This window comes from Epinephelus fuscoguttatus, linkage group LG12 (assembly GCF_011397635.1).
Source record: "Epinephelus fuscoguttatus linkage group LG12, E.fuscoguttatus.final_Chr_v1".
Taxonomy (NCBI): Eukaryota; Metazoa; Chordata; class Actinopteri; order Perciformes; family Serranidae; genus Epinephelus; species Epinephelus fuscoguttatus.
In genome coordinates this window covers 21,879,929-21,898,300 of record NC_064763.1, presented here as the reverse complement: position 1 = coordinate 21,898,300, position 18,372 = coordinate 21,879,929, and the positions used below count along the sequence as shown (strand labels likewise).

The window sequence follows — 18,372 nt, the reverse complement described above, 5'->3', positions numbered from 1 at the left end:
CTGAGACGCAAAGTGCGCTGCTGTCCGTGTTGAGTCCACTGAGAGGAGCAGAGGACAGGAGGCAGGGGGGGTCCGGGACATGTCTGTGTTTGCGGCTCTGAATTAAACTGCTCCTGCTGCACCTGCACCTGGTATGACAACTGCGCGTGCAGTTTTGGGTGTGACAAACATTTCGCGCGCGCGCGTGTGTGTGTGTGCCAGGTTCGGGCATTATCCAGGCTGAGTGGAGGCGCGGATGACTTGACTTTATTGTAGCAGCATCACCATCACTCCTCCTTCTGATGTGTTTTGGACGTGTTCTCAGCGGTTTGTCTGTCCAGACCAGATGTTCTGGACACACACACACACGCGTGGCTGCCGCTGCGGATGTCCACTGATTCATCTGCTGATGTAGAGCTGCACGAGGGGCTGAAGTTGGAAGTCTCGCTCTTGAAGGTGTGAGCTCCAAATGCATTCGCTCCTGGGCCGGGAGAAGAAAGAAGAAGAAGCCGGGTTTGGGATCGATCTGGGTCTGTCTCCGGGCTTTCTGCCCCACGCTGCCACCATGTTCAGCTGTGTGGGCTGCTTCTGGGTGCTCCTCTCCTCCGCTCTGGTCGCCGTCTGCAGTTTCAGCTTCATATCCCCTGCCTGGATTGTTAAGGACCAGCTGAGGAACAATCACCACCATCACCATCACCACCACACCAACAAGGACTCTGTGAGCTTCGGTTTGCTGTGGCACTGCTCGGAGTCTCTGGATCACATGTACCGATGCTACACCTTCGGGGGACTGGGCAAATTCGCAGAGATCCCCTCCAGCTCCTGGCAGGTGGGTAACCATACACACCCATCACTTCCATCCATCACATGTGGATGGAGGAGAGCATGTGAGGCACCAAGTGGGAAGGTATTGGATCCAGGAAAGAGTGGATAGCAAGTCTAATTACTGCCCTGAATCAAGAAAATGACACCTGATCATAGGAAAATGACATAATTTGAGACATTTAATTGATTGTGCATGTATAACAAGTCATCTATCTTTTAAATTTAAACTTAAGATAGTTTAAATGACTTGTAAAGATCCCTTTTATCAGCATGTATCCACAGAGGTTCATTTGATTCTTCAGATTTTTTGGGGCATCTGCAGTGACTCTGCCATCAGGGTTCAATGGCACCTCCTGATGAAACTCCGGGCATGCTGCACACACACACGAGATGTAATGATTACAGTGGCTCTGATGCTCCTCCTGAGTCAACTTTTCACGAAAAACACGTTTGGCGATGATGCAGTCAGAAGAAATGATTCATTGATCTGGTTGTGTATCATACAGAGAGCAGCATCTGCAGCACAGCACGCCAGACACACATCAAAGCTGCGAGAGTGGCTCTGGGTTGGCAGGCTGCACACCGATCGGGGCTCCCCACCAGCAGGAATTTCAATTTTCGTCTCTCTTTGTCAAATTGAACCCGGTTAGCGAAATGTGCCAGTGGCTGATTCGGACCACTCTCCCCACCTGTGGTGTGCACAGTTGTGCAATTATATCCAGCGACAAACACCTTCACAAATTGGATTGTTTGAGGGAGATCGCATTGGTGGACCACTGCGGATCTGTTTGTGGGGTCTTTGACTGAAGTTTGGAGACATTGCTGAGGCTGTGGGGGAGTTTGTTAGCTTGTTAGAGCAAAAAACAATTGGCCTTATTAGCAGACTTGTAACTGGGATGCTCACTGTTCATGCAAGTTGTGGTATAATTTCATACAGGCAAGATGTTTGGACCTCCCCAGCCTTGCACCCTCCTGCTACTGCTCCACTCTACCGGCAGCCACCTCTGGAGTTATGATTTATGCATGAAGAGGAATTAGCATTTGAAAGGGAGATATTAATAAGTGGCTGCTCGTGTGATTGTAGCGCAAGTATCTACAAGGAGGGGAAGAATGCAGCGCCTGAGATTCTTTTCAGAGGGAAGTACAGGTGTTGAAACTGCAGAGGCAGATAGAGAGCAGTGAGCAAACACAGAACAGATTGGGATCTCTGTGTCATCTTGTTTATATTCAGACATTAACGACGACATGTCATTTACTGAATAAGCCGTGTGAGAAACCGTGTTTGGGGCTAAAATCAGTCGTCTTTTTGCTGGTTAGCCAGATGCCAGCGAGTCAATTAGGGGGTCCAGTTATGAGCTTCTCCTCCAGTTTGTTAGTGAGCGTGAGACTGATGGAGCCGAGCTACATGTGTTATTACAGCGGTGAACTCGAGCGCACGATCCTGCTCCCACAGCCATTAATAAAGGTGAAGGGGCCATTAAGTTTTCATCAGAGCCACTTTATTACTCCGCCACTCCTCACTGATGTGCACATCGTTTTGCTGATGCCCTCCATTTTCAACAACTTGTCAACAACTTGCAAAGACAAACCTCCACAGCACATAGGCAACAATGTTAGAGATGTCTGTGCTACAGTACACACACATACACACAAACACACACACACGCCTCAGCAGCCATTAGTCCCACTCTGTGTTTGTGTTAGTAGAAGAAGACACCTATCACTGTATATTGAGCTCTGCGGTCTCCATCAGAGTGGAAGAGTGTACTCTTGGCTCACTCTGAAAAGACAAGCTGAGCCCTGCGGATGCTGTGCAAGTGAACCAAGGGGAGGACAGGACAGGGGAGGAGGAGGAGGAGGAGGAGGAGGAGGCTCCCTGAGAGGCTGGCCTACTTGTGCTGTAGTTTCTGTGGGTTTTTCTGTTGTCGCTTCATGTTGTCAAAAGCTTTTGCTTGGACCGCGCTGCTGTCCAGTGCTGCTGGCACTCAGGAGCCCAGTGCTGTGGTGGTGGGCCATCGCCAGGCTGGCAGGGTGGCTGCATCCATTTAGCCACTCACACACAGACAAGCCCCTGAAATGAGATGTAAAAGACGGCGGCAAACAAACACAGGCTTATGTGGTTAGTTTCATGTGGGAAGGATGGTCGAGATGGGATAGATTCCCAGGTTTGCAGCATGCGAGAACGTATGTCATCTGACATACTTGGTTACTGCTTTATTCATTTATTTTGTTTAACTTTTGAGGCGTGGGGTGAACAAAATGTTTGGCATACATATTTTTTAAAACTTTTTTTTTTGTTTTTAAGAGTATTTTTTTGGCAGTTTTTTCCTTCACGCAGCCAAGGCCTACAGACTGGAATTGAACCCATGTCGCCGCAGAGGACTCAACCTTTATGGGATGCCCACTCTACCAGGCGGGTTAGAGGTGTTGAACTTTTCAGGCACTCCTGTATTATTACAGCGGAAACAGACAACTTTTCACAGTTACTTCAGTTTCAATTGGAGATACTAATTGCGAAGAATTTTGAAACCATTGAAATTAGGCTTGGGCGGTCTATTTAAAATACAGCCATATACGTCAAATTAATTCAAGATTCTCTCTTTAACTGAACTAAGACTTAATTGCCTTGTTGACTCGTAGGAAAACACACTTCATTCAAACGTGACCGAAACAATATAAAACTCACCAAAACCATCTTAGTTAGACGTCTAGTTAGTTAGTCCACTGTTCTAACAATCACCAACTCTGGTTTGGTCAAAATAAACAACACATTCTCACTCTGACCTCATCACATATTGACGTTTGGTCATGGATCTCTCATGTCCACATACGACCTGAAAGGTATCCTGGGACGTTGTGTTCTGTTTTTACATGCATTTTCTTTTTTCAAAATACACTTATGTTTTCACAGGAAATTTACCATTTACATAAAGTCTCTTTCAAAATAAAGGCACTACGTCAGTACAACAACGCAAATTGAGTTTTTTTTCCCCCTCCAACAATTAACTCATGTTGTTGGGTTTAGGCAACAAAAGCATGTGGTTAGGTTTAGGAAAAAAGAACAGGGTTTGGCTTATACTCTTACGAGACGCGAACACCGCTCTCCAGGGTCAAAGTCCGTGTTTGTTGGACCCATCCAACACCTCTCCCACCCACTTGGACTTTAGCCGCCTTAACTTTCGTTCTTGTTCCGCTGTGTTTCCCATTGACGCCGCCGAACGGTGACCGGTCGCGTGTCGTTGAAGGACGGCCCTTTTTCGTCAGTGTCTGACACGGCAAATCGCTACCCAAGTGCCGGATTTCGATGACTTTGGAGTGAGACCGGGCTCAAATAAACCTTTCTTCACCCCTGATTTCTCTCTACTGTTGCTGTCGCATGTTCCACAAGTAGAGACTGACCTCTGGTGGTGCATGATGTGCACTACATACAGCATCTCAGTGTAAGTTTAGTAGAAAGATAAGCATCTGTGTTTTTGACGGTATTGAAAATTATACCATTGGGACTTCTAAATATCCGGCCATACCGTTGTACCATGATGGCGCCCAAGCCTAATTGATACTCTTTGGTAAATGAAGTTTGTGAAGAAACTGCTTTATCAGCTAAACATTGGTAAATAAGGCCCATATCTGTCTTGCTGACTGCCACTGGCCTATCAGCAACTAAGTTGGCATTCACTGATGGCAGCTGACGATGTTTATCTGTTGTGTCAGATCAAGTTTTCACAGGCTAAATTTTGTGTTGGGTATGTGCGGTTGGACTCGGACAACAGTGGCTAGCATACTCAGCTGCTGACTAAAAGAAGAAGCCACTGGCTGGACCAACTCTGCAACAGGAGCCGTGCGCACACGTGGTTTGTTTTCACCTTTGCTATTAGTGAGCAGCTGTTCAGCTTTGCGTTTGGATGAAAAGAAATAGACTGAACTTCAACAAGGCAGAGATGCTCATCTTTGTTAAGAAAATGTGCATCTTACTAAGACATAGGCTATAAGGTACTGGTTTTCATTTTGATATTAGTAATATTCGGAAGAGGAGGCGCACTGCATGATAAATAAACAACAACAGAAATCATTGGTATCATCCCAGAACTTTGCAATAGGTGCATCCCAGCTGGAGATATCTACTGGTATCTACAGGGGAAAACAATGGTGCTGTCCTCTTCCTGTTTTGGTTTATGCACTTTCTTTGTGCCCTAACAAGAGCCTTCATTTTCCCTGGGAGATCTTACCTGCTTGCAGACAGAATTTCAATGTGAAAGTGAGATTTGTAAGGAACCAGTCTAAACACTGATGGTGTCATTATTCTATAGCCATTACACTGTGCAATCAACATTAGCCTTCTTCATGATAAGTTGAAGCAAAGAGACGTGTCTGCTTCCAACTCTCAGATATATTCAGTCGTAATCATGACTGGGGTGTTAACATGAATGCAATTTGCAAGCTAGAAAATGGTCTTTACTGTGACTCGACATAATCCATGATCCATAAAAGTGTTTTGCAGTCGATCAGCGCAGCGCAGCAGCGCACATTAAGCGTCTTGCAACAGGAAAAGCTATTGAAAACTCTTCTGCATCGTGGTTTTCCACATAAATTATTCCTTGTATTACTTCTGCTTGTTTCTGCTCGGTTGTGTGATTTTTCCATCAGAGCAGATGTAGAGTGGTGGTAGTGTGTGAGCGTTGTTTGTGTACATGCACACAGGAGCGTATACATGCGTGTGTAGAAGTCAGAGGAAGTGTGAAAGCGTGTGTGTGCGGCTGCCAGGTTGAACGTGTCAGTGGAAGAGGTGTACTGTGAGCTGCTGCTAGGTAAAGTGTGAAGGAGGAGGAGGAGGAGGAGGTCGCCTGCCAGAAAACATTTTCACCTTAACATGTTAACAGCTTATGTGCTTCCAGCTGCTTCACAGCACTAAACACTGGAGCTGGATTAGCTCGGCCTCTGTGGTAACCAGCCAACAGCTCAGACACGAGTGTTTGTGTGTGTGTGTGTGTGTGTGTGTGTGTGTGTGTGTGTGTGTGTGTGTGGTGTGTGTCTGGGCTTCTCTTTACTGTACGTGATTCCTGGCTCTGTGGTGGCACGTGCGTTCGTCCTCCTCACACAGTCCATGCCCACTGAATGTCAAGGTCGTCTTGTAGCCTAAATGAGTCGTGGCCGAGCTCCAGCGACACTGATTGGAAAATGTCTGAGTTTGTCCTCATCTTTTGTCGGTCTGTGCAGAAAATGGCAGCATGACAAGACTGTGGGAATATAAAAAAGGGGATGTGATTGGCTTCCATTGAAAGCCTCTGACACATGAGACAAAACAATCGGCCCATGTTGTCTTCCCCACATGCCAAGAAGATGAATTATAGACGTTACTGGAGATGTTTTACCATGCCTAATTGCCAGCTACCTATGAAGAACACTTACTGGTGCATAAACCCCTGCTAGATGCTTCGAATGTCATTTCACCACTCAGTGAGCCAGAACTAGTTTTAAGTAGATAGATAACTCATTTAATGGAATTCACTTAGGATTCTTTTGTCTGGCTACTGCTCAGCTCTTGTCTTTGCTCTCCCTCATTAATATCTGGAGAAGTTTCACAGGGAAAAAACAGGAAAAAGGATGTTGCTGCTTTATTTTCAGTGTTATGTGTGAGAATGTTATTTTACGTAATGTATTTCAAATTGTTGCAGACAGCAAAATGATTTTAAAGAACTGTAAATGTCAGGATGTAATCTGTATTGTACATGTTACAGCTTTATCAAGAGAAATATTATACAAGTAGTGCAATAAAACTGTTGTCTACTGTGGAAGCATATTCACTGCTTATGTTGTACTGTGTACAGTGAAGTGCAGGTAATGAACCACAGCAGAATAATTTATCAGCAACATAAACTAAATAGGAAATGGAAATAGGTTCCAAATACATCAAGTCAACACGGAGAAATTCAGCACGTGTTTGTGTTTAAAAGTTACTATTGTAAGTCACATTAATTTGGTAGATTTTTGTGCTCTCCTCGACTTGTGCAAAGTCTGGCGTCATGGATTTTACTGAAGTTTAATACAAGATGTGAAATTACATCTTAAAGAGTCAGAAGAGTTTCAGAAACTGGAGCCGCTCACAGTGAATGACTATTCATTCATTCAAACCTTTATTTATGACTCGGGAAATCAATTGATGGAGATGCCGAATGTGAACATAGACATTAAACAAAGAACCATCATGTATGTCAATTAAAACACAAATGAAATCATACAAAACAACAGACAACAGTAGTAATAAAAGATTGCTAAAAGTAGAAATACAGGGTAATAAATATGCTAAGGAATGGAGGAATGGAAACTTCACATTTCAACAATGCTGTGGTTGATGTATGCTTTTGTTTTGGCACCAAAATCACTTGGTTATGTTTAGGAGGAGACCATTTTTGTCTTGAAATACACGTTTTGGTGGCACAGTCCCCACTGGAAAAGCAGCAATGGCTTGTTAAAGAAACAGTCATGTTTATGGGCTAAAAAAGTGCTGGAAAAGAGCCACAGGTCGCTAAAAACACATGCTTAGGGGCTGGAAAGCTGTAGGAAAAACACCTGTGTCTGGTGCATAAAAAGCCGCTGGAAACACAGCGATGTCTCACTAAATCACAACCGGTTTTGTTGTTTGTTGGTCTCCCAACAGTGGTCTACAGCTTGGCAGGCATCTTCACAGAAAGACTTATTAATAAATATATGATGTGTAATTATTTTTGTAATGTAAGTCCTTTTTGTCCTGTTTGGCTGCTCTGAGTACCAGTACCGTAATAGCATGAAAAGATGTGCATCAAAATCCAAGCTGCGGCTGGCTTGACTGGGTTTTACATGTTGCTGCTGTTCCTCTGTCTTGTCTGTGTGTTCTCATTGTCCTCTTTTTTCATTGTAGCGTTATCACTGATAAATTTGTTTTTCACTGGGTAAGAAATAGATGTATGTAGAACTGAGAATTACATGCACAGGTCAAATTTTACGTGCACCAACGTGCATATACCTGTGGTGTCTCTAGCCCTGAACATGCTGTACCAGTTTGATACTGATGCATTATTTTGATATGTTGTGGGAAGGGTGTTTTTTTCAAGCCAAGAGAAGTGTTCAAAGAAAACATTAATAACCCAGGGGAGACCCTTGTATTTTTTATAAAGTAAAACATAAGGTTCAGCCCCCCCCTCACCACCCCGATAATTTTTTTGCAGTCCCTTAAAGGGGAACACCACTGATTCTACACATCAAAGTGTGTTTACAGGTCTTGGGGAGTTCTACTTTGTGTGTGAAAACAGTTGTATAAAGGCTTTTGTGGCTCCAGAGAGAGTTGCATCAAATCTGATAAAGTGCCTCAATATCATCCCCAAACCGACGTTGGTTGGGGATGAAGACTGTGTGTTTGAATGTGCAAAAAAGATCTGATTTGTGTGGAGTTACACTGCATTGAGCTTAGCGGACCTTTGTAGAACGCTCCTCACCTCCTCATCATACAGTTCTTTAAAGGGCCAGTGTGTAATATTTGGCATGGTTTATTGTCAAATCTGAATCTGAATCTGAATATTCTACCCATTAATATGTTTATATAAGTGTATAATCGCTATAAAATAGAATTCGTTTGGTTTTCGTAGCCCTGTAATTATGCTTATATATATATATGCTTATATGTGTATATATATATATATATATATATATATATATATATATATATATATAAGCATGCGTGTTCTTCCTGAGTGTCCTAGCGATGTTGAGATATGATGTTAACATGACCAAATAATGAACTAATTTTGACCCCTATGGCACTCCAGCTTCGGTCTCCTGGGTGAAAGCCCTTTGCTTTATCCATTCATCCACCACTACTTTCAATCTATCTGGACTTTGTCGCTCTTCAAAATACGTCACGTGACTTTCTGGCAAATATCCCTTAAGGCTGCTTCTACCATGTGCTATCATGGTCAGCTTGGATATAGACTTTTGGCTCATACAAACACCACAGGCTTAAAACGACGAGACGGGAATAGGGGTGTAACGGTACACAAAAATCTTGGTTTGGTAGTACCTCTATTAAATATCTTTTACTTATTGGTAACCTTATTAAAACATACCACCACAGCAGTTAACTCTTTTTACACAATTTTTGAATGAAACAAATACATATAAAATCCTGCTTTTTCACATTGTTTGAATGAAAATAGAAATATAAAAGTGAAAAATAAAATCCTGCTGTTTTTTTAACACATTTTTTGAATGAAAAATATAAATATAAATTTCTGCTTAAACAGTTTTACTCAATTAAAATAAAAAGTATAGTGCAGCTGGTCAGCTTTAAAGCCGGTTAACGTTCAAACTTGGGTGGTGTCGCTTTAGATGCATTAGCATGTTAGAGGTGTTTCCAAGTACATACCCGACCGCTGTTCTGCAGTGTCGGCACACTGCTTTTGTCTTGTCCACTTGTTTATTTCCATCTTCATATTTTACCCTGAAACCAAAGTGTTCCCAAACGGAGGACTTAAGGTTTGCGGGTGGGTCTTCAGGTTCGTTAGGCTCACTTGCCATGTTGTCAAAATGCGAGAATGTGCTGCACAAAGTGAAAGAGGAGATTTACGGGACTCGGTCCTTCACTCAATTATGTCCGTCGGGGAACTAGATATTTTAAATGGTTCGGCTTGCAAAAACGGAATTAAAATAAAACAAAATAAAATAAAATAATATCCTGCGCCCAATAATTTGGTACAGGGTCGTGCTGAACTGAAAGTCGCGTACCGAACGGTTCGACACAAATACATGTACCGTTACGGCCCTAGAGGGGAATATAAAAAAAAAAAAAATTTTTTACAAGATTACATTTGAATACATCATGAGAACGTTGTAACTAACTTTTGCCCTGTAGTCATTTTTACTGAACAGAGCTTGAACACATCATATTGTAACTCAATTCAACCTCTGTTAGCAGCTAGTTCCTGCTAACAACTAACAGCTAACATTAACTAGCATGCCTCCTGCTGATGTTAACACGGACTTGTTGTTCGCAATGTAGCATTATCAGGGAAACAATAGGCATCCCCTGATGTGTCAATACCATAGACTGTATGTAGAGATGGACAACGTGTCTCCTCCTGCCCTAACTGTACTTGTGCATATACTTATACAATGAAGCCAAAATATTTAGGATATAGCTGCTTCCATCTTGTGCCAGTCATGTCATTTGGAGCCAGAGTCACAGTAGCATTCTCAGCAGGTATCAATGTTCCACACATACGCCTGTTCGACCATTCCCGACCAGCATCGCCGATAGTCAGCACACTGATTGGCACACACAGCTATCAATTTCCCCCTTTTTAAACATCTAATTACTAGTTATAACCAAACTTATTGGAAAATCAAACACTTGAACATACATCTGCGTGATAAGAACTACCTTAAGTGACAGAAACCATCTTTGGGAACAATTTATTTGACATGCACTTGGAGCTTTTAGTTCGGCCTATGTCCCGTCCGCTAACATTGATGGTGTAGTTTATGACCTATACTGCAGCCAGCCACCAGGGGGCGATTGAGATATTTTGGCCTCCCATTTGGGGAGCTGTCATGTTGCCCATTTTTGTATAAAATATATGCTCAATAGTGAGTTTTTACTGCGTCCTTTCACCCTGACGGCATCCCAGGGACGATCTCTGTTCACTTCAAACACATTTTGTATTGTCTTGTTGGGACACAACAGAAAAACACTGCAATCGGTGAATATCATCTTACTTGCTGACAGGCTGATGACAGTCAGTAAGGGGAATACTGGCTGATACCGTTGTTCAGCCGATAAATCAGTGCATTCCTAATTATTCTTCAGTGAGCAAAATAAATATTTTGGGGTTTTGGGCTGTTGGTTGGACAAAACAAGACATTTGGAGTGGTGTTACATCTTGCTTTGGGAACTCAATATTTTATAGTCCAAGTGATTAATTGAGATCTGACAGATCAATCGATAAAGAAAATAATAACTTTGCTGCAGCCCTGGACACTTTTATTAAATGTTTTGACAGCGCTCATATAAGCTGTTGTGGAAATGCTGGACAGAGTGGATGCACTGTTGTTGAATATTTCTCTTTGACCACATATTATGACATGTGCCCTCCCAAGCAGAACATGATGGTATGCACTTGGTGGACAGCCAGTTCAGGCAGAGACTCACCAGAGTGCCGCCTAATAACAGAATGATGGACAAGGTCTGGCCTTTATCTCTCTGAACAACATGAGAGAGAGCTGAAGGGTCTTTGCTCTGAGCTGGCTGCAGGGGCCACAAGGTCCAATGACACACACACACACACACACACACACACACACACACACACACACACATTCCCAAGGGAGTCAATGTATTCCTTGCCACTTGCTGACAAATACACCGGCTCAACAGACCAACAGAAGGCTGTGAAATCTCCACTGAACAGAAAGCCGTCATTTTGTCCTTGATGCGGGCTGGAGTTGCTCCTTAGATTTACTGTAGCAGTAAAGCTCCTCTCTCCCCTCTCTACCTCTTACAGCCTCTCTCCTCTAATGCTAATGGGGAACCTCTGTGGTGAAAGCCATTTGTGTGGAAGTGTGTCTGCCTGTTATAAATGATGTTATGAGGTCTAATGCACATGTTGTATTCCAGCCTCACCCCCGTGGGGAGTCCACTGCCCAGTTTGCACGAGAGACAAAAGGCGGACTCATCTGGTTGCTTTCTGCAGCCGACCTCATTCTGTTTAGAGCGTCATGTACAGTGCTCTCCGCAGAGGCACGCTCGCTACACACACACACGAGTATGATTAGATACAACAGAGTGATGTGATGTACCCACACATGTATCACTTTTACACAGTGAGATGAAAAGAGGCTGAGTGATGCAAAAAAAAAAAGTCTCTCACCCTTCAGAGTGTGATCAAAAGAGACGTTGATGTGATGTACAGTGGCTGTCCATGTCAGCACTGATGCAGTAATTAGGGGTTCAGGGAGGGCACGTCAAGGGACATTAGAAGGGAAGTGAAAGAAGTGAGTTATTTCAATAAAACTCCTTCCTTTGTTACATTCCCAAAAACCCCAGATCATCAATGCAAAAACGAGCCACTCAGACCCAGCGGACCGCCCCCATCCACAGCAAAAAGCAGCCATCATCCATATTCACACTTCGTAATAAACCGTTTCCTTTCAGCTGATATCATAAAAGGAACTCAAGCTGTAATGTTTTGGCTACCAGCTCCAGTCCATTTCCCACTCTGCTCTCCCCTGACCTTTACCCCAGCCTCTTGTTGTCCGTGCACCACTTACCTCTCATGTGTGCACAGCATGTGTGAGAGGAGAGAACGGGGGAGGTCAAGAGTTGCGTTTTACTACCATCTTCTTCTGTCGAGCTGTTTTTCAGGTGGCTGGTTCAGAGCAGAGCAACACATCACCTTTTCGCTGGTGCTTTATGAGACAAACATACCCTCGGCTGCTGGCTCGAAATATTATAAATTAGTTTTTGTATTTGGTTGTCTGTTCACCTCGACCTATGCCAGGTACATAAATAGACTCATTGCAGAAAGTTCAGTGCAGAGCAGGAGAAGGCACCGCCACTAGAACGAGAGATAGATGTTTGGTCCTTTGACAGGAAGTCTTGCGTGAAATGTGGTGTGCTGACTTATTATCATACTGCGCATGTTTACTTCAAGGCCACCCATCTGACTGGTGACAAAATTAATGGTAGGCAGTGTGTATACAGAGGAGCATTTTACAATGATAGATTTGGGGATGAATGGGCCATTTGGATGGCGTCCTGATTCTCGTGTTTACTCCCTCACAAGCCCACACTTTGCTTTGCATTTTCTCTTGTTTGAACTAAAGACCGTTCTAAAGCTCCAGTGTGCAATTTGACGACAATAACTGTTGGACGTGTATGATGGCCTGCTGATATGTCAGGCTGGTATTTATGTGTTGTGTTGTTGGCCTCTGATATAAGCAGTGTGTGGAATTTGTCAATACTCTGCTGGTTGTCTACAGAAGGCACTTAAAGGACTGTACTAGTGGCTCTGTGCTTGTTATGCCATTAACTACAAATGGTTGTGTAACTGCTCACCTTTTTTGAAAGCACATGAGTTTTCACATTGATTTTCTACCATGCAATGCAGCTGCTGGTTTCAACAACATGCTAGTGCCTTGAAGGATGCTTAGACATCCGAGTTTAGAGTTGGCTTTTTATAAAAACCACATCAGGCATCTCATGAGACCACAAATGTAATAGTCGATATCAATGCGACTGATAAAAATGACAAAAATGTACATGTGCATAAGCATACACCCCTTTTTTAAAACACATTTTAAGTTTAGTTTAATTTCAAATTTATTATTACAGAAAATTGAACATAGCGTTAGTTCAGGCAGGACATGATGTCAAGCTCAGCTCACATCCCAGCTACATCAGCTGATCTCAAACAGCCTAATCAACTGTTGGAGCAGCTGATTGATAGCAGGGAGTCAGGTGATAGATCACATGATTCCATTCTGTGCAACCAATTGGTGAATCTCATTCAGGGCGCCCTATTTAAACTGCTCTGGGCTGCCTACTGTTGCTGCTTCCTCTGCAAGCTACTTTGCAACCCGCCTCCACCCCAGCTCCTCCTTTTCATGTTTCTGTTCCCGGGGGGGGGTCCTTTGCTGCCCTCCCTGCCTTAGGCTTTCAATGTATGCACATGGAAGGGCAGAGAGGTTTGCTCTCTCTGCCTCAGGCTTTCCTTCTTTGCACATGGAAGGGCAGAGAGGCATGCTCTTGCCGACTTAGGCTTTCCAAGTAGGCACATGGAAGAGGCTTTGAGTGTAGTCCTAGGAAAGGCAGGGAGGCCCCAGAACAGAGCCATACCGCCAAACATAACACTGAAAATGGAAATAAAGTTTAATTTGACTAAAGTGTTCCTGACTGAACTGCTTTTTGTGGCACTACCCCAGTGGAAATACAGCAGAATACTCTCTTGCCATCACCCACCGAAAACACAGTAGCTCCAAACATCAGATCTGTAGGTTACTGCAGGATCTTCTATTTCTGGTTTGGTAATGGTGGCACAAAGAATATCATATTTCACGCAATTAAAGCCTCGTACTGAACAGTTCAATACAAATACCTGTATTGTTTCATCCCTGCTTAATACATATCCTACAGTATATTAACATATTTCTCCTGAGTTGTTGTTGTTGTGGTTCAGTACTTGTACAATCTATGAAGTGACTGGTGGTCTCTGTGGTAGGCTGTTTGTTCTGCCCATCTCCTGCTGTAATTGGATGGCTGGGTAAAAAGTGAGCATTTTATCAAAGAATTAACATTTTTCAGCTCTTAGTGACCAAAACAAAACGCCAAATGTGCTGTGCTCAGTGTAGAATAGATGTTTATCGTCTCGTCACACTGCTGCCATTTGTAGCAGAGTGTAAAGCTGTCGTTGCAGCTGCACTTGTCACCGTCTTCCATGTGTTGTTGTTCTTCCATGCTGGTTGGCATTCTTGTTCTTCCTTTATAATTTAACGGCAGACCAGAACACTTGTAGGCGTATGTGCTGTCCGGTCTGGTCTGTCAGGTCTAAAAGAGCTGCATCCCTGGCACCTACGGGACTGGAGAAAAACAAGTACTGTTAAATTTTCAGGATTTTGGCATTGACTTGGTACCACAGTATTGGTTCTTGTGACATACAGTACCTAATCCACACTGCAGTTCTTTGAGTAGTCTTACTCTTGAATCCTGTGTGTTAGAGTGTCCTTGAACATCCTAAGAGGTATTTTACTTGTCTGTCTTAGAAAAGTTTCAACTCTCTGCAAGTGGGTTTTCATTCAGTTTTGAAGAACATAAAGCAACAGCTGTCTGGAAGGTGGGAAATCAATTTAAAGGGCTTTAGAAAATGGTTGGCAGTGATATTAAAAAGACTGGATTTGTAGCTCATTCAATTCCGTTGACTTTAAGAGACTTGAAAGTTGGTATTGGAACAGTTTGTATGAGCGAGTTTCCATCATCATTACTGCACAGACACATGAGTTATACAGTCAGGTCCATAATTATTTGGACAATGATACAGTTGTCATCATTTTGGCTCTGTACACCACCACAATGGGTTTTAAATGAAACAATGAATACCTGTTTAAAGTGCAGATTCTCAGCTTTCATTTAAGGCTTTTTTTCCAAAAATGTAGTATGAACCGTGTAGGAATGACAACCATTTCTTCACACAGTCCCCCAACTTTAAGGGCTCATAAGTATTTGGACAAACTAACATAATCATCAATTAAACAGTCAGTTTTAATACTTGGTTGCAAATCCTTTACAGTCAATGACTGCCTGAAGTGTTGGACACATAGGCATCATCAGATGCTGGGTTTCTTCCCTGGTGATGCTCTGCCAGTCCTTTACTGCAGCCGTCTGCACTTCCTGCTTGTGTTTTGGGTGTTTTACCCTCAGTTTTGGCTTCAGCAAGAGAAACGCATGCTCAATTGGATTCAGGTCAGATGATATGACTTGGCCATTGCAGAACATTCCACTTCTTTGCCTTAAAAATGTCTTTGGTTGCTTTTGCAGTATGCTTCAGGTCAATGTCCATCTGCACTGTGAAGCATCGTCCAATGAGTTTTGAAGCATTTGGTTGAATCTGAGCAGATAATGGTGCCCCAAACACTTCAGCTTTCATCCTGCTGCTCTTGTCAGCAGTCACATCATCAATAAATACAAGAGAACCAGCTCCATACATGGCCATGACATAACAACATACCTCCACCATGCTTCACTGATAAGGTGGTGTGCTTTGGATCATGAGCAGTTCCTTCTCTTCTTCCTTCTCTTCTCTTCCCATCATTCTGGTAGTTGATCTTTGTTTTATCTGTCCATAGTATGCTGTTTCACAACTGTACAGGCTTTTTAGATGGTTTTTGACAAACTCTAATCTGGCCTTCCATTTTTAAGGCTAACCAATGGTTTGCATCTTGTGATAAACCCTCTGTATTTATTCTAGTGAAGTCTTGTCTTGCTTACAAGAGCAGCAGGATGAAAGCTGAAGTGTTTGGGGCACCGTTATCTGCTCAGATTCAACTAAATGCTTCAAAACTCATTGTACGATGCTTCAGAGTGCAGATGGACATTGACCTGAAGCATATTGCAAAAGCAACTAAAGACATTTTTAAGGCAAAGAAGTGGAATGTTCTGCAATGGCCAAGTCATATCATCTGACCTGAATCCAACTGAGCATGCGTTTCTCTTGCTGAAGCCAAAACTGAAGGCAAAACACCCAAAACACAAGCAGGAAGTGCAGACGGCTGCAGTAAAGGGCTGGCAGAGCATCACCAGGGAAGAAACCCAGCATCTGATGATGCCTATGTGTCCAACACTTCAGGCAGTCATTGACTGTAAAGGATTTGCAACCAGGTATTAAAACTGACTGTTTAATTGATGATTATGTTAGTTTGTCCAAATACTTATGAGCCCTTAAAGTTGGGGGACTGTGTGAAGAAATGGTTGTCATTCCTACACGGTTCATACTACATTTTTGAAAAAAGCCTTAAATGAAAGCTGAGAGTCTGCACTTTAAGCAGGTATTCATTGTTTCATTTAAAACCCACTGTGGTGGTGTACAGAGCCAAAATGACGACAACTGTATCATTGTCCAAATAATTATGGACCTGACTGTACATTGTAACGGGAAACATGCAAAATCATGATCATGTTATGCATGTCTGATTGTTGCTATTGACGGGGATATTTTTGAGTTTCAGTTGAGAGCAGTTGTCTCGTGGTTTTGAAATAACTCAGTGCAATGATTTGTTCGAAGCTACAGACACGCATATCAGGAGCATTATGGGGGTCGTATTGCTCAAGGACATTTTGACGTGAAGGCAGAGACTGACCCACCAACCCTTCAATAATGGCTGAGCTGCTGTTCAAGCTGAGCTACAGCCTTCTACTAAATGCTTCAGAGGTTTTTACACATGATTTAGAAAATAGAATTCTGGGTAAACATGTTAATGTCTGTGTTTTAGGGGCTCTGTCTGCTCCGTCTTGAGATACAATAGGGTGTGTCCCTCCAATCTCGTGTCTGCAGATTTTGTCACAAATTCCTGATTGTAAGATTTTGGGGGAGTGTGTCGACAGGCGGAGCAGGTCAAGAGGTCAGTGCAGCACACGGGAGAGGAATTGAAAGTGCACGGGAACAGCTGTCCGGATGATGGATAGAACAGGTGGCTTGGGGAGAGATGAGGAGGAGGAGGAGGAAGAGGAGACTGAGGCGACCATGTTGATCTGCATTTTATACCCATCTAGGAGAAGTAGAGAGGAAATCAGTCTGGCCGAGAGGGAGAAGGATTTATGATCTCATCAGCCTTGATGGATGGACGGTACCTGCAGTGTGTGATCATTTTCCGCTGCCTTTTTATATCTGATATCTGACACTCTGGCAGCAGCAAAAACACTTGCTGTGTTGAAAGCCACCGATGGTCAAAAATATGATATACTCCAGCAGCAAAGGTTTATTCAAATATTGGCTGGATTCCCAGCGGCAGCAAAACGTGTGAGCGTTTATCTCTCTTATGAATTATACTCTTTGCTTTGGTGATATTTAAGAGCCTCTGATCAGCAGTTCCCAGGTAGACACAGCGAGCTGTCTGACTGATAGGAGAGGGGGAGACGTGGGGCGGCATAACCGAGCGCTGTTTCCTCCAGCGGGGAACGGCTGAGTCAGCGGGCTCCTGGAGGCCGCTGTCCATTTGTTAAGCGGCCTGTCACTTCCACTACCTTCACTGTGGATCCTGCGGGTAGTTTATGTATTGATTTAACAGGGAGCCTTTCTCCATTTTTTAACATAAATGATGGCTCACTTGGCTCGATGCACTGGAGCCGTGCGAGTTGGCCTCCATCAGTAGTCAAAGCACAGGGGTTGCAGGTAAAAGAGCTCGGGGTAACAGGAGAAACACTTTAATACGGTAAATCTACCCCGGCTTCACACCTTAAAGCCGACATTCTGTACAGGAAAAGATGCTGCTGAGAGGAGAAGATACTAGTTTGATGGAATCAACTGTGTTTTTGTGATATTTCACTGCGTCTGGATATAGTTTTTACTGCTCCACTTTCCCGCTTCTCACAAATCCTGCAACATCAAAACATAAAGCTCCTGGGATCCCATCAAGCTCCCAAACATAGCTTCTACGGTGAATCCCGCAGCGAGTCGCTCAGCTTCAGAGCAGAAAATCCACAAGTCCCATGTGTGTAGACTTATTCAGCTTTATATAAAGGGAAATGTCACAGAATGTCTGCTTTTAAATAACTCTTAGACAGTTTAGACATGTCAGACATTAAAAAAATTAGCCGTTGGTTGGGACACTGTGTGCCAGTGTTCCCCTCAGACATTTAGTTTTGGGGTCAGAAGGGAATTGCAGCATCTGATCAGATTTTCTGATCTTTCTGTGGGGAGCTCTCTGTCTGCTAGTAGAGACTCTCTTCCTCTCTTACTGAAACTACACAGATAGGAGCAGCCTTCATTTACTGTAACTCACTTTGTCAATGTTATGTATTAAAGGTACTGTATGTAACTTTTTACATGTATT

The 18,372-nt window shown here is 43.3% G+C and overlaps 1 protein-coding gene across 1 annotated transcript in view; it reads left to right on the top strand.

Annotated features, from left to right (window-relative positions):
- The window catches only part of LOC125898283 (LHFPL tetraspan subfamily member 7 protein), a 163,043-nt gene continuing 144,671 nt past the window's right edge, over positions 1-18,372 (top strand). The window contains exon 1 of the mRNA XM_049592049.1: positions 1-808. Coding sequence (XP_049448006.1) covers positions 449-808 — 360 coding nt within the window. The 5' untranslated portion in view covers positions 1-448. The remainder of the gene's footprint in view (positions 809-18,372) is intronic.